Here is a 23198-nt window from a genome sequence, read left to right as displayed (position 1 = left end):
CGAAGACAATGATTTCAAAGTGATATGTGGTGACTCATCAAAAGCTCAATACAAAGAGTAGAGTATCTATTAATTCATTTATGTATTTCTACATAAGCCACTAGATTTGATTGTATTACACTGCATGTTCAAATGAGTACAATCGAAAGATGGTCATAGAACACACAAATCATGCACTATTTATCTAATATTATCCAACGTAAGATTGTCGTAAGACAATAGTAAATTAGATAAATACATATATCGACATTTGTTTATTAAGGGCAATATTTTGAAGAAACTGAGAAACTGAAAGTAATTCTATGGAGATTGTACCATTTATATCTTCTTGAAAAGGCCAAGCTGAATTCTCGACAACAACATAAATAATTTGCATACAGTGTATCCCACTACGGACTCGAGGGGACCCTAATTCATCCTTCAAATTTTTTTTGCTCTCACATGTATACTTTTATAAAAATTTTTGTCATTCGCTTACTATTCATCTTTTACTTTGCGGTTTTAACAATTTGTTTTTTTTTATTTAAAACTATAGCAGAAATATCCATCTTACGTTTTCTTATTCTTTTTATTTTATTCACTACTGTACACCAATTGATTGACGTCCGTTGGCACTTATTCAAAACAAATTAATCAGCCCTACAAAGTGCATAGACCCGATAATAAGCAGTTCTTTTAGTATTTATATTTGCCAAGATAATCCCAAATTCATTTGAAGACTCCGGACAGGAATTTTCATCTAAACATTTCAGTAATTCCAAAGGTTTATAACATGCGAATGCTCTATCTAGATAGGACATATAGTTTAACAGCAGAACAAACGAAAAAAACGGATTTCTTTAGCATAAGTAAGTAATAATAAAAATATCGACTACAAAACAATCCATAGGCTTAGAATATCGACACAAATTCATCCTTTTTTTTTTGCCTAACAAATACTACGACAAATCTTCTTTTAACATATATAAATGGAAAAAACACTGATAATACTGAATATTTGTATAACTGATATTTACTATATTACTTGATAGATATTACCTATTAGACTAAAGGATGGATGTGTTTGTGTATGGATTGCTTCTTTTATCACTATCTAAATGCGTGGTATCAAAATCACCACATATTGTGTTTATTGTGGCTGATGATTTGGGTAAGTCTATTACTCAAACAAAACAAAACATTGAAGTTAGTCCTTAAAAGAAAAAAAATAACAGTTTATGTGCAGTTCGCTGATATTTTTGAACGAGCTTTATAACAGGGTCGGATCAGAGTGTATAGTGTTTGCAGGCTTTAAAACGAGCAAAAAATTGATAAAAATTAAAAACCAATTATTCAGAGAACAATTGAAGGTCTTTCCACATCAATTTCATAAATAATTGATAACAAGCTACTTCTGGTTTACTTAAAGTTACTATTAGCGTCCAATTATAGGTTTCTTCATACTGAGTCAATAAATGTATGGTTTTCATATACTTTTTCCTGAAATAATTGCCAACTTCCAATTAAGAAAATGTCACTTCCGGTTTCATATGATAGCCTTTTTTACACTGATTCTAGAATTATTTGGTTTTATATACTTTAGCCTGTAAAAAAGAGAGATAATTTGCTACCTTCGGTTTAGAAATGCCAATCCCGTCTCATATAATAGCTTTATTCACACTGATTCCAAAAATATATACTTTGTATATACTTATGCCTCTCATAAGGGAGATAATATACTTTCGGTTGATAAAACGTAGCTTTCGGTCTTAAATTAAGGGTAAATGTATGCCCATTCAAAAAATATATGGTTTCTAGGTACTTTTCCATGAAAGAAGTGCAAAACTTACTACTTCCGGTTCCCTCAAGGTCACTCAAAACAAATACAATACGTCTTTCCACAGAAAAGTGAAAAGACCTTATAATATTAATCAGAACAAAAACAATAGGTCTTTCAACAGAAAAGTGCAGACTTAATAATGCAAAATAGTACATCAACCTTTAATACAAATTTCTTAATACTTGCACAGTCTGTCCGTAAGTCATTCTGTCCTCATCATTTTCTACTAGTTGTTTCCATGTTTGCTTTCTTGCATACAAATGTGCATATCTGGAAAGGCGCTTTGAATTTTAAGATGACCATAAAGTGTTGGTAATATGCTGGTATGACTTCAACCTTTAGACAATAGCTTCTTTTCTAGTTATTCTCAAAGTTTATAAAGACATCTAATCTTATTTAGCTATTCTCAAAGAATATGGAGACTTCCATTTCTTGTATAGTTCTAAAATTGTATAGAGACATTAATTCCTTATGTACTTGTTCTTAAAGTTTATAGTGACATCCATTTGTTATATTGTTGTTCTCAAAGTTTAAAGTGACATCCATTCCTTATCCAGTTGTTCTCAAATTTGAGGTATATTAATTCCTTACCTAGTTTTTTTCTCAAAGTTCATAGAGACATCCATCTGTTATATTGTTGTTTTTGAAGGTTAAAGAGACATTCATTTCTTATATAGTTCTCAAAGTTGATAGTTATGTAGTTGTTCTCAAAGTTTAAAGATACATCCATTCTTAGCTTGTTGTTCTCGAAATTAATAGAGACATTCATTTCTTATCTTGTTGTTCTCACTATTTAAGGAAACAATAATTTCTTATCTTGTTGATCTGAAACTTTACAGAAACAATCATTTCTAATCTTCTTGTTACAATAAAATTGAGAATGGAAATGGGGAATGTGTCAAAGAGACAACAACCCGACCACAGAACAGACAACAGCAGAAGGCCACCAACAGGTCTTCAATTCAGCGAGAAATTCCCGCACCCGGAGGCGTCCTTCAGCTGGCCCCTAAACAAATATATATACTAGTTCAGTGATAATGAACGCCATACTAAACTCCAAATTGTACACAAGAAACTAAAATTAAAAATAATACAAGACTAACAAAGGCTAGAGGCTCCTGACTTGGGACAGGCGCAAAAATGCGGCGGGGTTAAACATGTTTATGAGATCTCAACCCTCCCCCTATACCTCTAGCCAATGTAGAAAAGTAAACGCATAACAATACGCACATTAAAATTCAGTTCAAGAGAAGTCCGAGTCTGATGTCAGAAGATGTAACCAAAGAAAATAAACAAAATGACAATAATACATAAATAACAACAGACTACTAGCAGTTAACTGACATGCCAGCTCCAGACTTCAATTAAACTGATTGAAAGATTATGTCTTCATCATATGAATATCAGGCACAATCCTTCCCGTTAGGGGTTTAGTATCATACCATCATAACATATATGAGAAGAACATAACCCGTGTCATGCCAACAACTGGTTTTTAAATAAATGTGTTTAGTGCCGATGCAAAGACCCTATAAGTGAATCAATATTAACGCCAAAATATGCAATCTTTAATGACCTGACAACAGTATCGTAACTATATCCCTTCTTAATAAGTCTATTTAAAGGTTTTGTTAGTTTCAGAGGTGAATACTGACATTTTTGTGCTTTATAAAGAATATTTCCATAAAAAATTGGATGTGAAATACCTGAACGTATAAGAAGTCTGCATGTTGAGCTATATTTACGAATGATGTCCTTATACCGATGATAAAATTTAGTAAATAGTTCATTTCTTTTACACATTGACCTCACAGTATTCTAGATCTGTCCTTTTAGTTTTCTTAATCTGACCTGACTTGAACCAGTGTTCATATAGTGTTTTGTGAATAGCTATTCGTCTGGGCATTATTTTCTCTTTGTCCATGGTGTTGTATATCTATTATCAAAACAACGTTTTGGATTGTTACTGTAGAATTTAGTTTCCTTTTAAACAACATATGATAAGGACGAGTGTCGAGAACACCGGACTCGTCATTTAATATATAATTCGTTTAGATTACTTATATTTGTGTGTTGGTAATCAGTCAATATTACGTATTTAATGTTTCAGGATGGAACGATGTAGGATTCCGTAATCCGGCTGTTATTTCTCCTAACATAAACTATCTAGCAAAGCATGGGATGATATTGAACAATTCTTATGTACAACCAGTCTGTTCTCCGTAGGTATTCATAACTACAAATTATGCACAAAGACCTTGTTTCATGCTCGAGTCTGGAGCTATTGACATAAGTCTTATAACTTCAGAACGGTAAGTTAGATCAATACAATTGATTGATTTATTGATTGATTGGTGTTTAACGCCACTTTCAACACTATTGTGTTATTTCGTGGCGGTCAGTTTTGGTTTTTTTTTTTTGGTGGAGGAAGCTCTAGTTCCCGAGAGATAACCACCGACCTTCTGTAGGAAAACTGATAATTCTTGTCAATTAAGATTGGAGTCGAGTGCACCTGCCTTGTGCGGGATTTGAACTCACAACCTCAGTGTTGCCTATTGAGATCAATACGACAGCCTACGGTAGCCTGTTCCTACATTTTACAAGACTTTCAATTTGATTATTTTATCTGCGTTGCTTGTATATCACTTTGTGAAAATTGTTAGTAAATTCGTCTTCAACTGTTTCAAATATATATGTATATATGTCACAGGCATTTTCTAGTTTAGGCATTTTGTACAATATCTGAATTTTCAGGCAATTTATAAAATGCCTAACTTAGATAGGCATTATATAAAATGATTAAAAAAACCTATCCATTTTGAAAAATGATTGACAATTTGAACCACAATTCAGCAAATTGCATGTTCAGTTTCAGGTAATTTGTAGAAAAAATCGTAAAGATTCTTCGGAACCCTGTGTCTTGCCTGCGATTGCTGTTGTCAGTGTTAAAATGAAATATTCATTACAAAAAGTTAGTCCGTTTATAATAAAGAATTAAAAACAATCAAACATTTTCTTTAGATGTTATATTTGTTTTAAGATTATTATCTGTCCAAGTTTTATAACAATCTATGAAGGTATACAAACCAATCATGTCAAAAAAATGTAATTCCAGATTGTCTGTAAATGTTTACTGTAAAAAAAATAAATACATCTATCAGAAAAATACTGAAAATGAAAAAAATATTTTCGAAATTGTGCTTCAGACATTTTTATCTATTTATTGAAAAACTTCTGTCAAAGTTTCAGAAAATTCTATGAAGGTTTAACAAGGTATTTGAAGTCCCTCTGTCAATAAAATACGGGAAAATGAAAATCATAATTTCCAAAATTTTGCTCTGGATACTGTCGCTTGGTCACAAACAAGCTTCTTTCCGAAGTTGATAAAATTCTATGAAAATTTTACAGAGTTATTTATGACATGAACATTTTTTCTTTTGGCTGGTTCTGAAATTCAGCTGTATAAAAGCTATATCCATCTATTAGAAAAATAAACTGGAAATGAAAATAAAATTGTCAAACGTTTGCACCTGACATTATCTCCTAATCATAAATAAAATGCTTCAGTCAAGGTTTCATAAAATTCCTATGAAGGTTTGACAAAGTAATTGATGTGCATATATCAGTAAAAACAGAAAAGTTAAAGGAAAAAAAGATATTTTTAAAGATTTCCTGAAGATACTGTCGTTTGGTCATGAACAAGCTTCTGTCCAAATTTCATCAAATTCATTGTAGGTTTGACAGTTATTGATGTCTAAATTTGCCTTCTACAGAAAGATCAAATCGTTTTCAAAGTGCAGAGCTCCGCACCCTCCTTACACGAAGCATCATATTCAATGTCCACATTTATACAATAAAATGGAATTTATACATCCTCAACAGCAAAACTGATTCCCGTCTTTAGCATGGGTTTCACCTTACAAAGCCTTGTCCTGTTGTAAACAATTATCGAGTTCAGTGCTTGTGTGAATTTTAAACAATTTAGTATAGATTTATTTTTTATAGTTAAAACTCTGAAAATGCAAGCGTTAAATTCATTAATTATCAAAGGTAAAACTTCTCTGTTGTTCAATACTTTCAATGGCTCAGTGTCTGTGAACCTTTCATTCCTTAAAAAAAATTCAGTCTTTTTGTAAAATGCCTTTCAATATTTCTAGTCATTTTTTTTTTAAATCAGTCAATATATAAAATGCCTGAAACTTGCAGGCATTTTACAAAATGCCTAAGGTTTTCAGTCATTTTACAAAATGCCTAAGGTTTTCAGTCATTTTACAAAATGCCTAAATTCAGAAAATGCCTGTAACATATATGGTGATTTTTGTTTCTTTTGGAGATCAAACATGGTCAGCTATGATATTTATGGAAATATTTGTATGCTTTTCATGTTTACAGATTCGTGCATGCGAATTTCTGAGCGAATGATACTTTCATCTTTTAGGTCAAGAAACGCCTTTTTATCAGGATTTTATCCATTCAAATCAGGATTACAGGTAATATAATTTCTCTTGTAGTAAGCATAGTCTAATAAAAGAAATCTATACTACTTAATACAAAGACGAGTATTTATGAACCACAAATCCGGAAACTACTACACGGTTTAAGTGAATGAGACTTGTGTTTTTTATAATATTCCGGTCGAAAATTTTATTTACAATTCTTTTGTTCTAAGATTTGCCATAATAAGAAATGAGTTGGAAGGTATCAACAATATTTGTGCAAATGTGCAATTCAAACAGACTTCTTATGCAAAAAATATATAAACTATTAGCAACAAAACATTCAAAACAACAATGAACCATGATGTGCCTAAAAGCAAATATTATTGGAGCGAATCTGAGACAAATAAGACGAAGAAAACAGTAAACGTGACGAATATGTTGACTCTTATTCCTTTAGATAAAAGTGTTTTCGTTATTTATTATTTCAAATTTAAAAATAGAAATGAGCAGTTCAGACACAAAATTGGTCTCAAGGTATCAAACAGTTTCCCATACATTCACCGTCAGATGTACATTTGAATATTTTGCCAACATTATTTTTTTTCAACACAACGTTTAAGCATTATCCGTCAACTTTATACAAATCAATGGAAAAAATTGTGAGACGTTATATATTAAAACAATTTAACTATACTTTTGACAAAATATCACCATTGATTTTTCTGTTTCTTCCAGAATTTTGTCATTGTACCATGGGCGCCATCATGTGCACCCCTTAATCGAACATTTCTGCCACAGAAACTGAAAGAGCTTGGATATGCAACACATATGATTGGAAAGTATACAAATTTTTTTTGTTTACTTATATTAGTATTTTTTTTTCAATAGTCAATAATAAAAAGTCATAGACTTACTTCCTTTGCGTAAGCGTACGTCATTTGTAGTCAACACTCTTTCCTGATTTGTCATTTTCATCATATCCCATATTGGTCTTTTGAGTTTTGATTTCAAAGCTTTTTAAAAATGGTTACTGATATAATTCTGAAATATTTCAGAATTGTTGGATGAAAATCGGTATATACATAAGTTAAAGATTATTAAATAATTTGTTTATAAACTATGTGTCATCAAAAATGAAAATGAGAAATCGCGGATAAAACATGTATATATATTTCAGATGGCATTTAGGAATGTGCAAATGGGAATGTACTCCGACATACCGTGGGTTCGATACATTTTATGGATATTATAACGGAAAAGAAGATTACTATAACTATACAATTTGTAAGTCTGAGACATAAGATATAAAAAGCAATATATATTCAATAGTCATTTCTGTCTTTACTACACGTATAGGTCAAATATACAAAGTTAAATGACAATAGAACACTTTTTTAAGTAGGAGATTGGTCTATGTTTGTCTAATTCCAGTAATTAACAATTTCATATTTGAAAATAAATATACAAATGAATATACATTAGATATCAGGCTTATACTGCTACATGCGTTTCGGAAATTTTAAATTTCATTTCTCCTTATTTCAGTTAATGGGTCAGATTTCCGTGATAATAAAGAACCAATACGACCAAACGAATACTCTACGGTAAGATGGCAAGGTTTATAAGATTATGAAGTGTGTGCGTGTGCTTGTGTATATATGTGTGTGGGTGTAATGATCTGGTCTATTGGGTAAACAATGGTGTTTAAACGCGCCAAAACACGATCTATTTCAGCAAGAAAACCTGTTCTTAAGACTAGAAAAAACAAAAGCACCATAACATTTACCAGTTCAAGTGAACAGAGACATTTTGTTTTAAACCCGTAATTTTGCATATGCTTTAAATGTGTGTTGATGCTGTATTTCTGTCACGTAGTGTTGTCATTTTAGCGATATTTTTTAACATTGTCATTTAAAGCGGGAGGTTTGGCTAGCAAAAAAAACAGGTTCAACCCACCATTTTTTCTTAAAATGTCCTGTACCAAGTCAGGAAAAGGCAGTTGTATCAAATAATTCGTTTCTATGTATGTTGGCGTTTGTTTTTGTTGCACTTCAGTGGTCCAGGTGCTCCTTTGTTTTCGTCTTATTGTTGATGTGTTTACCTCGGTTTTAGTTTGTAACCCGGATTTGTTTTCTCTCAATCGATTTATGACTTTTGATCACAGGTATAATACTGTTACCTTTATTTAAAATTCATATTTTAAGATGAACATTAGTATTAAGTTTCATATTTTTTTTTCTTCATTTTACAGTATGCCTATGCCCGACGAGCAGACAAAGTGATCACCGCACACAACAAAAATCAACCACTGTTCTTGTACCTTCCTTTCCAGTCAGTTCATGAACCTATAGAGGTAATTTGTCACTGATATTATTGTGGTATCACTGTTTTACAGGTTTACCGATATTAGAAAGAAAGTGATGCTGAAAAAAAATCAACAAGAACATTGCGAAAGCACACACCATTACCATTGCCATTGATACTGCAAGGCAAGGACAGTAACATTTAGTTTGCTCTGGGTGTAACCCTAGGTGTTCTTGAATAGTTAATATTGTGTGGTCACATGTCATTTACAATAATTGGAACAACTAATGATAATAAAAAAAAATCTTTTTGCTATTGAGGTTTTTAAAATTGGTAAGCCAATATTTTGTTTACTACGGTAATATTGCTAATTTAAAGTTATTTTGAAACAGCAATTATATATTTGTTATTATCTGATAACTGTGTCTTTGCATATACGAGTAAAATATATATATTGTCTTACATTCATTTTGTCCTGAATTTGCTTGAAATATTTGCCACTGGAAATGCACACATAACTAATTAATCTCCTGTGGAAAAATGCTTAAAAAAGTTTTAATCTTGAAACAAAGTTATAGATGTAAATAAGATGTTTAACATTGCTTCAAATTGTTAAAAGATAATACATACATACAGTTTATAATTGATACAGTCATTTTGTGTTACTGCTTGTAGAATGATTAATTATTCGAAACTCTAAGGGTTTTCTACCCTAATGCATAATTGGCATAATCAATCATTGATAAAGTTTTATGAAATTTCATATTTTTAATGCTCTTCAACTTTGTATTGGATTTTGCCTTCCAGCTGTTTTGAGTCGGGTGTCATTAATGAGTCTTAAGCTTGTTACACGAATCGTTTGGCATACTAAAACATAACCTTGGTATCTTTTCTGAGTTTAAAAAACCACGGGGTCGATCCAATTACTGGTGCATGTTTCGTCCCTTAAGGTATCACCAGTTCAAAAGTCTTCACCTCTTCACTGACATGTAGTAGTGATAATCATTTTCATACAATTTACAGTCTATAAAATGTTGAATTGTTCGAAACTCTGAGATTTTTTCATCCCAATGCATAGATGTCATTAAACAGATTTGAACTAACACTTTTCTTTTATTTTTTTCTCATTGCTCTTTAATTTCGTGTTTTATTTGTCCTATCAACTATTTGTTTGGAGCGCCTCTGATAAGTTTTGTATAGACGAAATGCAAATCAGACTACCTAAATTATCAACCTATTGTATTATTGGTGGAATTTTACAAATATTTGGTCGATACCACTGTTGGGGGACGTTTCGTTCAAAAGGTATTATCATTGCAGTTGATAGCACTTCTGAACTGACATGAACTATCGTTGATGCCGTCAACTTGCTATTCATAAAATGCTGCATTATTCAAAACTCTAAGGTTTTCTGCCCCACACCCTAGACGACCTTAGCCATATTTGCCCCTTTTTTTATTTTGGTTAACTGTGCTCCTCAAGTTTGAATTTTATTTGTTCCCCCTTTTTTTAATTCGAGTGCCACTTTTGAATCTTGTGTAGCCAAAACGCGTGTTTAAATTATTAACTTGTATCTTTGATAATTTTTTTTCAAAAAGTAATCCGCCATTTTGCCAGTATGTTCGTTGTTTTTATTCATATTAATTTTAGAAAACTGTACCATTAAAATAATCTTAATGAATAATTGTTGGTTAAATTTAAAAGAAGATTTAATTAAGAGAATTGCGTCTAAGCTTATATTGGATTACTTCAAGAAACGTAATATGCTGGCTACGTTAATTTGAAAACCGAATATACATGTATGCAGCAGTTCACCTTGAAACAACAAGGCTTATTTAAGACAATACTTACTAAATATATCAACATGAGGGTGTGTTGTCCGAGGATGCAACATTCTATTGGAGAGAATAGGTATATTTTTGACACTAAGAGTTAGAATCATGTATATATTTATAAATGATAATTCGGCGACACATGCTATGTTTTGGTTTTTTTTTTTTTGGCATTTTCGCAGTGTTTGGAGTATTTTATTTAACTTTGGTTTCACTAACATTGCATTTAAGGTGTGAACATTTGCTGACTGATTGAACCAATCACTGACACAAACACTGAAATCATATTTATCATTTGTTTCACACGCTCATTTGAAATAAGTTTTTCGTTAAAATATATGGCCCTTCGCTTTTTTTCTATGGTTATACATCATTGGCTCTGAGCGTCCCTGATGAAGCTAGGACGCCTACAATTTTTTATCATCGTATTTCTAGCTTTTGTTCAATACAGCTACTTGTGGACTTTTTTCCCCGAGGTTATTTGATCAGTAGTTGTTGCTTCGGTACTGATCGATTTATAACATGTTCTTCTTCCTGTTTTTATATACCAAAATGTAAAGTTGACCGTGGATGTATTTGGCTGGTTTTTGCTTAAGCCTTTTTCTTATAGCCTTTTTTCAAACATCATTAGCTTACAAATATTTTACTTAGAGCGTCTATTGAAAGTAAATTTACAAAAGCGAATGCAAACTACCAAAGTAAATGATTTAAAAACAATTCGGAAAGTGAAAATTGCTCACATGAACAACAAAATATTAACAAATTATAGGGAAAATAATGTTTCACAGCTAAGTGGTAAGTTTTCATTAGTCCACAAAAACTGGTATTCACTAAAGTTGGTACCCACCAAAATTAATGAAACGACAGTAAATATTATTTATATTTTAGGTTCCTGAAATTTACGAAAATATGTACCAAGACATAAAGAATGAAGGAAGACGAAAATTTTCGGGTAATATTCTCTATACTTGTAAATATAAACAAGGAGATGTGGTATGAGTACAAGTAATACTTTAAATCCAAGTCACAATGTATAGAATAGTTAAGAATTATAGGTCAAATTACGGCCTTCAACACGGAGCCTTGGCTCACATAGAACAGCCAGCTATAAAGGGTCCCCAAAAAGACTAGTGTAGAACAATTCAAACAGGAAAACAAATGGCCTAATATATATAAAAAAAACGAGAAACGAGAAACATTTTTGAACCACACTAACAAATTACAACTACTGAACAACAGGCTCCTGACTTAGGACAGGTGCATAAAAATGCAGTGGGTTGAAACGTTATAACAGGTGCCAATCTTCACCCTAACCTGAGACAGTAGTGAAACATAACAACATAAAATGACACACTAAAAGATCGATTGAGATGATTAAACTCGATCAAAAAGACTTGGTTTATATATTTTTTTCCAAATAGTCAGCTCATTGCCATATTCATAATTTCTAAATTGCAACATATTACTATGAATTAGCCAATGAGTGTGTTGACACTCATATTTAAAACATATAACTGGGAACTTTCTGGTGAGAGAACACAGGACTAAATGCTAAAATGATGATGAAAGACACATCAATCATCTAAGTCATTGTTCTTCAGAATGGATTGTTTTGTTCAGTATTGAATGCAGTACAGTAACCACTACAATAATTGTGGTACTCAGTTAGTTCATTTTTTGTCAGTTTTTGACTCAGTGACAGCATACAAAATTTCTTAAAGAAGTCAAAGGGAAATATGCAATTTTATGCCAGCATTAGTTTTCAGTTTTGTTCAATTCATATTAGGCTATTAAATTTGAATTTATTGGATAGACAATTTAGATCTAGATGAAAGCTTGACCATCACTGATTATTGTGTATTGACCTCTATTGATTGTTTGTATTCACTTTTTTTGCTGTATAACTTACTGTAACACAACACTTCTTCTATTGCATAGATGTAAAAACGTTTTTGCTAAAGTGGAATGCAGGTCTTATATTACATAATACATTTTATACTGAAACTTTCCTCAAAATAGAAAATCAATGATGTTTTGATTTTACAGGAATGGTAACAGCACTAGATGATGCCATTGGAAACGTTACAGATTCACTGAAGCGTAACGGAATGTTTGAAGATACCCTTATCATATTTACTACAGATGTAAGATTATGAAAAGTTTAATAGTATCATTTATGTTATCAGGACTACTAGTATATTGACATATCTTTTTTTATATTGAACACAAACATACATGTTTATTCATATGCCAAAAAGATACAATACAAAGTCATTTGAGACTTTGATTACTGTCATCAGTTGTTTTGAGGAACATTTCACGATGATCATTGTTGAAGGTCATACAGTAACCAAAAGTTGCTTACATCCAAGTTATTTTGACTCTAATTGACAATCATTCAATATCTCCTTTTATATTGCAGGTGAATTCCATATTTTGTGTATTTGTAAAGATGAAAACATCGTATCATTGAAAAATAATTAATACATATTAGGGTAATACAGAACCCATCCGAGCATTATCAAGTTTGAAAGGTTACTGTTTATTTGTTATACTGAAACATAAAGTTATTCTTGTTCATCAGAAAATGTGATGAAATCCTTTGATTTATATTGATCTATATATGATTGGTATGTAACTATTCTCCCAATTTTTCACACTGTCAGATGTTTTAAGCAATATTAATTGAATTAACGTTGTTTAATTTGTTCCTCTGTCATCTTATTTGTAAATATTCATTATTTATGTTTGACCTAATGCTACTAATGTTTATTGATAATCTCTGGGTCGATGCCACTGCTGGTGGAGGTTTCCTCCCCGATGGTATCACCAGCCCAGTATTCAACACTCAACATGAATCGTCACTGATATGGTCATAATTAGGTCTTTCCACTTTTCTGTGGAAAGACCTATTGGTTTTGTTCTGATTATTAGGTCTTTCCACTTTTCTGTGGAAAGACCTATAGTATTTGTTCTGATTATTTTTTTTTTTTCTTCCGCCAAATTTTTTTTATCGCGTAAAATTTTTGTTTCGCAATATGTCGCTAAGATATTCCTTATATAGTATCATACAGTTTATGCGCTTTTTATTTTCACCCATTCTAAGCCGAACAATTTTCTTTGTAAGAGTTATCTCCCTATTCACTGTTTACTTATTGGAATTTTTTGTCCAAATGGTACGCGTCATTTTATTGAAGAGTCATTGCCCCTGTTATGATCTAATCAACAGATTACTTATCAAAACTTCAAACTTTGCAGCTATCATGTTGTAAAAGTTTCTTATCTCAATTATCAACCACAGTCTACCACTACACTCTCTCTCCCCCCTAAGTTAAAAAAAATGCACACACAACAAAACAAAAAAACATGAAGTCCAAGTTCCCGTAGAAAATAAAGAAAATTAATTAAAGGAAGATATTAGGATTTTTATTCATTAGGGAATCCAAGCCGTCCGTTTGACAGTCCGCGATAAACAAGTACGCATCCACGTTTTGTCAGAATACGGACGTTAAATCCGATGCCTCGCATATAGAGAGTCCCATGCAAACATTCAATCAATCAATCAATCAACTAACCAACCAACCAACCAACCAACCAACCAACCAACCTACCAACCAATCAATCAATCTGTTTAATACGGGTCCAAGATCTCATTTGTTTCTTTTTTGCTTGTTCCAAGAGACCCTATCCCATGTGTTTAATTAGTATATCAGTCAACCAACTAACCAACCAATCAATCAATCAATCAATTAATTAATCAATGTTTTGGAAGGGAAAGACAGTTAACAATTGTTTTTAAAACAATTGATTTATATTTATAATTGGTTTTTTTTACAAAATTTTAAGTTTTTTTAAATGCTAAGGATGTTCTACCCCAGGAAGAGAATACCTTAGCTGTATTTTGCAAAACCTTTCGGATATTTTGCGGTCCTCAATGCTCTTCAACTTCGTACTTTATTTGGCCTTTTAGAATTTTAAGATTTGAGCGTCGCTGATGATTCTTTTGTAGATGAAACGCTCGTTCGGCGTAAATTATTTCATCCTAATTCAATGTAGAATTTATTCACTAATCTGAAAGTTTCTTTGTGTTTACTAATTAATCTTATACAAATAAGTTTAACGTTATTTTTCAAGGAAGAAACGAACTATGTTTTAGAATGGTGGTTCGCCAACCTATTCTGGGAATAATTACCCACTGAGAGGGGGTAAGACAACAGTATATGAAGGAGGAACTCGGGCTTCAGCTTTCGTATATGGTTCGGGACTTCAGAAACCTAATACTGTTTTCGATGGGTAATAAATATAATAGTAACAGTTCCTTTTTTGAGTTGATTGTTGTATTGAGAATTTATTTCCATTATTATAAGAAACATAATTCCAGTATTGATTGTAATTAAATCAATGGTGTACTTGCTTTGTTGGTTGTTGAACAATCAAAAAAAAGAAGCTTCGAAGTAATGCATTAAATAAACTACAAATTATATTTTTACTTCGAAATTGCCATTATAATCTATACAAAAAATGTAATTAACAATTCGAGTTGTTAACTTCCAATATTCAGTTTATTGTTTGCTTTAATGTTGTTGTTTTAGTATGATTCATGCTGTGGACTGGATGCCAACAATTATCTCTTCTGCTGGAGGAGGAGGTCAAGGTATATATATTTTTCAGTCAGTTTCAAATATGAGGTCCTATGTATAAATTAAATAACAGTTGGTAATTTTCTGCCAAAGATCAAAGTCCGAGACATAGCCGATAACATAAACATTTTTCTGTTTGACAAATTTGTGACTTAACACTTAACCGTTGAAACAGATGAAATAAATTACACTCGGTACTTGTAAAAAGTAAAATGATAAAAATACTTCATGGAAAACTCAAAACGGGAAGTCCCTTATCAAAAGACAATCTGAAAAAGGATGAATACACATCGAAAAAAAATCTCTATACTCGTTAAATAATAAAATACTAACGATGTTAATTTTATCTTGTCTGTAAGGCAGACACGGAGATTAAGTGTCACTCTTTGTAAGAATCAGGCAATATAGAAGAATTTCAAAACATGGCCGAATAAAACGGCCATCCTAACCATCCTATTTTGAAGTTACCCGCCTCCTGAGTTAGAAATTGTAGGTCTTTCGTTACTGCGTGTCTGATAACTTGAGAAATATCTAGATAAGCTTTGGTTAAAATGATAGCAAATTACGGAGTTAGCTCCCCTTAATTGTTAATTTTCAGTGCATTTCAACCAAATTATATCTAAAAATACCAGACAAAGAAAAGGAATCGAATGTTATATTCGAAAATCATTATACATTCTGAACCATTATAACATTCATTAAAGTAAACTTGAGCGGGTTTCGTTTGTCGTGTATTTCCAACTGCCTGATTCTTAGAAAGATTGGCACATCAATAAAAATTTTGCTCTCACCCTGATGAAATATTGTCTTTACAAAAACATAAAGTAATGTAATAGACTTTTTAAAGACCAGTTTGAAATGTTTGTTTGTCTTTTCTAAAACAGAATTACAAATGTATATTCTCTTTTCAAATTTGTCATAAGAAAACCTAAATTCTATGTTATAATGACAATTTCAAACAGTTGAGCGGTAGGAAAATACTGTCACTCCTTTTGATCTTCACTTTGGTTCGGTCGCACTGCTTTCAACATTGTTACTACTATGTTTGACATTTTAGTCATTTAATTGGTTTAAAACGTTACATTTTGTCAGGGAATTTGATATTAAATCAATGATTAAATCAGCAAAAGTGAATATTTGAGACACTTTTGCTGAGATGTGAACCCACTAACTGCATCTACTCTCGTCTTCCTCAATTTTAATTGATGATCATTTGTTCTGAACTAGTGAAAATGGAATATTCGTGGTACATTTTAATCTTTGGATTTATCCTTTTTTTCAAGTAAGTGGGATTGATGGTGTGAATTTGTGGCCGAGCATAAGTGAAGGAGTTCCATCCTCCTTGAGGTCAGAGTTCATCTATAACCTCGACGATTCTGCAGTACCTATTATGGGGCATGCTGCTATTAGGTCAGTGTATAGCAAAATAGTACGACATTTTAAGCCTAATAATTTCATGAATTATTTTGAAATCTACTGGTAAATAATGCCAAAAACTGACACTATTTAATTGTGGCTGTTTATGTTATTTTATTAATATATACTCTAAATAGTTAACAATATAATGTAATATTTCACAAAGGGTTGCTTTCCGGTTACTAAGGTTATACTACATAATGTACTTTTTGCTATAGAATGGGTGATTACAAGTTAATAGAAGGATTTGCTGGTGTATATAATGGCTGGTATCCAGTTCCTGAGAACGAAGAAGACTCAGAAAAAGATGAACCAAAAGAAGAGTACTATCAGTTGTATAACTTGAGAGGTAAATGTAGGCTGTAGTAATTTACCGATGATCAAGTCTGATTATCATATATATATATATATAATCAATCAGCACATCACTTCAGCATGACATAGGTTGGTGGTAGCAAGATCGTTACAATTGTGTAGTTAGCTTTTTCATGAGAAATGTATAATCCATTGCTTGTTATATAGATTTATGCAACATTATTACCATGAGAAACGTATCGTGAACTATCAGAAAAATCAATAGTGAATTTGTTAATGAATACAAATTCCTATGTAATATTAGATGGAAGATACATTTTGGAATATTACAATATTTGTTCTTGTCGGAATATAGAGAAGAGAATATTTTTTTCAAATCAGAGAGATATATTTTAGCATTGTTTATAACAAAGTTTCTATAAGAACCTCTTTTGTCAGGAATACAGTCAATAGTAATTTATCGATGTTAAAATCCCATACATCGATCAATAAGACAATCAAAGTAACAAACAATAACTGAGAGAAATTTATGAACACAAAAATGATCGAGACAGGAAGTGTCGATAGGGTATGCTTCTCTTGTTTTGTCTGCATCAACCGCCGTGCGAATCATGACTCAGTCTAAGGTAGCAATACACAGTTATAGGAGTGTAGTTTCGCATTTTGGCCCCGGTAGACTTTCAATTATGAAAGTTAGTGTGCAATAAAATTCATTTTTAGATAACTGATGACTAATTGTGCCTTCACGTGGGTTTATAAGAACATCAAAATTATTTTTTTAAATGTTGTATAGGCTATTTTCTGTTTGACTGTCCTTATTGTCATAGCCAGACCGGCCATAGATACAGAAATGTTTGTAATGTTTACAAACAAATTTTTAACACGAATTTTTTTTGCGCTATTTAAAAAAAAATGAGAAAAAAGACATAAGATTTTTATTTGATTTCCTGATAGATATATTTTCAGTTTCAGAAAAGGTATCACGCCAAGGGATTGAAATTCTACTTTCGGACAAATTTTGGAGAAATATGTGACATCTTAACAAGCCTCGTTTTACAATAATTTATAGCGAATGCATGCAGTTTGTTGCTATGGATACAAAAAAAATATATTGAATCATTTCAAATGCTGGATATCAAATCTATGGAAGATATTGATAACATACATTATTTTTTTTCCTAACTGTATATTGCTACCTAAATATATCACAATTCGGAATAGGACATAATTTGCCGTGTATATTAAGTGCGAAACCATAAAGTTCATTTTCACTGTCGTACGCGATGATTACTATTGTAGAATAAAGGATGATGGATTATTAATTTGCTTCATTTGACGAAAAACACAAAATTCGGCTAGCATGGGGGTGTATATTTGTACCAAATGGAATACCGACTGTCTGTTGAAATATGAACTCACCAAACTCAACTACTAGTATGTGAAAAATCCAGAATTAAATGATTTAATCTTTGGTGTATTCTGTTTTGGAATCAGTGCGGTTCTTTGCAAAATAAGATTTTTCATGTCCTAAAGCAAGATATTTGCATCTACGATTCTCATGTTTGTAGGAAAACCTTTGAGAGGATGTACTAGTATTCGATCTTTCAATTAATGACCCAATGCTTTGTAATAGATCTTCAATTTTTTTAAGAAACCCCATCTGAATGACACCGCTGGTTGAAATCACCTTATCACACCTGAAGTCCAGGTTTATTTTCGAAAGAATGGGGGTAAGAACGTAACAAGATGTTAGTAAAACATTTTGACGACCTGGCCATATATCGTTCTAAATAAGGAATTTTTTTTGTGAAGAAGAGCTCTTCATTTTTTATGTTAAACACAACAGAGAGAAGGACAGATTTGTGATTTTCTAAAATCTTAATTTTCGTGGATGGTGTAGGGGTTGAGTTATTCCCAGTTTTGATCTTAAATAATGATTTTTGCATATAAAAAGATTTTGTTAGACTCTTTGTCTGCTAGAACAAAAACATATATTTGTCGTGAAGAGAGGATCAATTATCAATAACCACGTGGTTCTTGAACAAGGTTAGAAACCCATGTTCTCATTTTACGTCATAGATTTCGAATGCGCTTCTGAATGCATGACCATAATGGTCTGATCCAATCAGATAAAGTTTCCAGTTTCGTTTAATCTGACTATCGCTTTATCCATTTTCTAGCATAATCATCAACTGCATCGATCAGTAAACTGAAGTTCTTCTTCATGTAAATAGGATGGAGAACTCGCTTTTTTGGAAGTACACATATACGTTGATAACAATGTATATCAAAAATACCGTTCTCAAAGGCACATTCGTAAAGGGGAAGTCCATAAAAACTGACAACATCAAACGCAATTAATCAAAGGATCAACGGTTAAACAACTGCTATATTCCTGATGAACTCAAGTTCAGTGATAAAGTAACAGATGTTTATCCGGGATTTTGGAAAAAATCATCAACAAAGCAACGTTAGGAGTGGGAAAAAAGTCTATGCATTATCCATAAACATTGCTCCATAAGTGATTTCCGCACTCAATCCGTCTCAGAGTAAGCAGTTGCTTGTTAGTAGAGATTTTTAAAACATCTCTAAGCAGAAATCGTATTACTAGCTCATTATTTTCTATTTTGTTTTCTTTAGGCACGTCCTTTATTTATTGTCTTGGTATTTTAATTTTTATTATATGATATATATTTTAATCATTTACACATTTTAGTTTTCAGAATGTCAGTGAAACTGTTATATGCAGTAATTTGATTTTTTTTATATATAAATTTTGTAGATGATCCTAATGAACGCAATAATTTGCACACCAAAGAGCACAGCATGTTGAAAAAGATGAAAGAAAGACTTGATGAATACAAGAAATATATAGTGCCACCTGTAACAATGAAACCAGACCCTGCATCGAACCCAAATAATTATAATGGTTACTGGACACCTGGGTGGTGTTAGTGTTTAGTGATAAAAACCTTAAAGTTAAAGAAATTATTAAAAAGGTCTACACACTAGATTATCCAATGTGTTTGTTGTTCTCCTCATATATCGTTTATTCTGTCTTTATTCAATGTCAAGGAGGTACTTACGTTTTAGTAAGAGAAACTTTTCGTTGTGCATTCCACTTAACAATACCTTATTTCAAATGCAAGACAATTAATGTTAGACATCCCCTATACAGCGTTGTATAAAATGGAACAAAAAAACGCATTCACAAACAAACTATGTCATATAAATTGGGAGGGTTGATATCTTTCTAGAGGTTCTCTAGATTAACTTCAGTGTAAGTTAGAAAGCGTCCGTCTAGTAGTTTCAGAGAAGGCAAATGACAAATAACCAATCAGCATCAAGTTTTTGGTGTAGGATTAGAAACAAATACTTGAGTCATGGCGTATATAGTATAAAAAATAAACTCATCATAGATAGCAGGATTTTATTTTTTTACCATTGTTTTACTGTTGATAGTTTTTGCAACCCTTTGGGCACAGTTTTTTAAAAGTTTATATGTGAATCATAGCTAACTTTCTTTGTAATTGAATTGCTAACGGTTCAACTATTTAAGCATGCTGCGGTGTGAAGGTCTTACGACAAAGTATAATTGAAACAGAGGATCATGTGGTTTTAAAGGGTGCTGACATTGTAAATTCTTTATCAAGTAATGTCAATGAAAGGAGAAATATATCAATTGTCATAAAATTTATTCTTAGACTGCTGACACAGTAAGATGTCTTTCCTTTTATGTAATTTCAATAGTATAATTTGAAGGGCAACACTGTTCGATTATCTGTACACTATTTCTTGGTTGGTGAAAAAGAGGACTGACATTAAAATTTGTGCAAAGATTTCAAATCCTTGATCAGTGTACAATAAAGGAAAACTTTCTAAAATGCATTTCCTGGGGAAAAGGTTTTAGTACATGAGCTAGTAACATTGAAGAATACAAAATGAAAACCGGAAATGTGTCAAAGAGACAACTACCCGACAAAGAGCAGAAAACAGCCAAAGACCACCAAAAGGTCTTCAATGCAGTGAGAAATCCCGCACCCGGAGATAGGCCTCAGCTGGCCATTAAGGTAGAACTCCACAGTTCCTGCCTTTCTAATACATTCTAATACATTAAGCCAACTGTTTGTGTCATACATGTGCATACGTATGTAATCAGTATCTTCCATAGATTTGATTTTCAACTGTTAAAATGTTGAAATATAATTCCTTTTTCATGTATCCATGGCAACATTCTGCATTTATATACCATAAAATGTTGCAAAAAGGGGCATTAAAATGTCACGTATTCCCCCAAAATTTGGTTCAAACTAGAATTCCAATGCCTTTGAGTGATACCTTTTCTGAAACTGTTGACATAAACTACCAAATGATCAAATAAAAAATGGGTGCCTTTCGCTTCATTTTTTCGTAAAATTTAATCACAAAGTTCGTGCGACAAAAAGTTTGAAAAAAAAACTTACAATAATTACCGGACCAATGTCTAGTATGGAAATTAAAATAAGGACTATCAAACAGAAAACAGCCCATTATACATACATTACACAATTCTGATGTTCCTATAAACCCACCATGAAGTCTATTCTAATCATCAGCTATCCAAAAATGAATTTTATTGCACACTAGCTCTCATATTTGAAAAAACCACAGGGGCCAAAATGCGAAACTACACACCTAATTGTGGTGTGCTACCTACACAATAATGTATACTAGTTTAGCGAAATGGACATCACACAAAACTCTGAAATAGAAATATACAAATGAACTAAAATTTAGAAAACATTAAACAACAATTGATTAAATAAATGGGGAATGTGTCCATGGGACACAGATGGTGCCCCCGATTGCATATAAGATTATAAAGGGACATTCTGTAGGTTTAAATATTGTCCGCCATGAAATTATGTCCGACGGACACTTTTTCACAGTAAATTGTGTCCACGGACATAACGTTATTATGAAATATCGTCCAGACGATATTTACCTATGAAATATTGTCCACAGATGTGAAAAAGTGTCCTTCAAAGATAGCCCAATATTTCATAAAAATCATGAAAAAGTCTCCTTCATAGAAAGGACAGTATTTCACGCGAAAAAGTGTCCACTCTCAATACCTACAAAACATATACATAGCTTCAGTTCTTTATCTAAAGTGAAGTTTTTTAATTAGTATGGGGGTTTTGTCTCTATTAAAACATGGCATGCAAACTGGAGCATCAAATTCATACAAAATGTGATCATTATTATGTGTAATTAAATATGTATTATACAATAAATCATCTTTATAGCTAAGATAATTGAAAATGCTGTGGAATCAACCCTACTGCATTTTTGCATCTGTCCCAAGTCTGGCCTTTGTTAGTCTTGTATGTTTTAATTTAAGTTCATTTATTTGTTTTTGAGTTAAGTGTCGTCCATTTTCACTGAACAAGTACACATTTTTGTTTAGGGGACAGCTGATGCCTGCCTCCGGGTGAGGGATTTTCTTGCTATGTAGAAGACCCATTGGTGGCCTTGGGCTGTTTTCTGCTCTTTGGTCGGGTTGTTGTCTCTTTGACACATTCCTCATTTCCATTCTCAATTCTACCTTCAATTTTTGTTTATATCAAATTATAACTGGTTCTTAATTGATTTGTTTTAGTAATAGAAATTAAATATAGCTAAAACGTTTTAGTGACTTTTTTATTATCTCCCTTTAAAGGAAACTTTTTACTGTGAAAAAAAGTGTCCTCATATTGAAAATCAATATTTACAGGACAGAATTTAAAAGTATTTATCATAAAATTATGTCCAATTGAATGGACACTTTTTCACAGCATCGGACACATTTGAATATACCTTTTCTGGGTAAAAATGTTCAGGTGGACACTTAATCGCTCACAATACCTCAAGAACGCTAGAAGTGACAATACCCAAATCTGTACTCAATCTGTGTTTTGTCGTATTAAATAAGCATTGTATATAAATTTCATAACATTTGCTTGAGGCAAACTTAAGTAAGAGAACAAAAACTCAAAATTAGGCAATTTGTGCATTTGTAAAGGGGCATAACTCTAGAACAGTAAAAGCTAGGCCACCAAATTTCAAATTTGATCTATGTTTTGTGGTAAAAAGCATTGCATATAAGTTTCATAATATTTGTTTGAGGTAAACTAAAATAAGAGAATGGGAACAAAAAATTCAGCAATTTTTCCATTTGTAAAGGGGCATAACTCTAAAATGGTAAAAGTGACGCTACCCAAATTCATACTTGATCTGTGTTTTGTGGTAATAAGCATTGTGTATAAGTTTCAGAACATTTGATTGAGGCAAACTTAAGTAAGAGAACGGAAACCAATTTTGGGACATATGGACGGACAAGGGTAAAACTTACTGCCCCTTCCGCTACGGCAGGGGCATAAAAATAAATGTGTTTGTTTCCAATGTGAAGACC

General features: G+C 32.0%; 1 protein-coding gene across 1 annotated transcript; it reads left to right on the top strand.

Moving 5' to 3' along the window:
• The first annotated feature begins 1053 nt into the window (after nt 1-1053).
• LOC127727742 (arylsulfatase B-like) lies at nt 1054-19757 on the top strand. Its single transcript, XM_052234857.1, has 14 exons — nt 1054-1150; nt 3930-4041; nt 6258-6309; nt 6994-7097; nt 7436-7542; nt 7804-7862; nt 8510-8611; nt 11283-11346; nt 12441-12538; nt 14551-14687; nt 14987-15048; nt 16318-16444; nt 16669-16799; nt 19548-19757. Exons 1-14 carry the CDS (start codon nt 1054-1056, stop codon nt 19718-19720), a joined length of 1425 nt encoding a protein of 474 aa, XP_052090817.1. The 3' UTR covers nt 19721-19757.
• The last annotated feature ends 3441 nt before the right edge of the window (nt 19758-23198 follow it).

The sequence above is a fragment of the Mytilus californianus genome, unplaced genomic scaffold (genome assembly GCF_021869535.1).
Source record: "Mytilus californianus isolate M0D057914Y unplaced genomic scaffold, xbMytCali1.0.p SCAF_2, whole genome shotgun sequence".
Lineage (NCBI taxonomy): Eukaryota > Metazoa > Mollusca > Bivalvia > Mytilida > Mytilidae > Mytilus > Mytilus californianus.
This window is presented reverse-complemented; position numbering and strand designations above follow the sequence as displayed.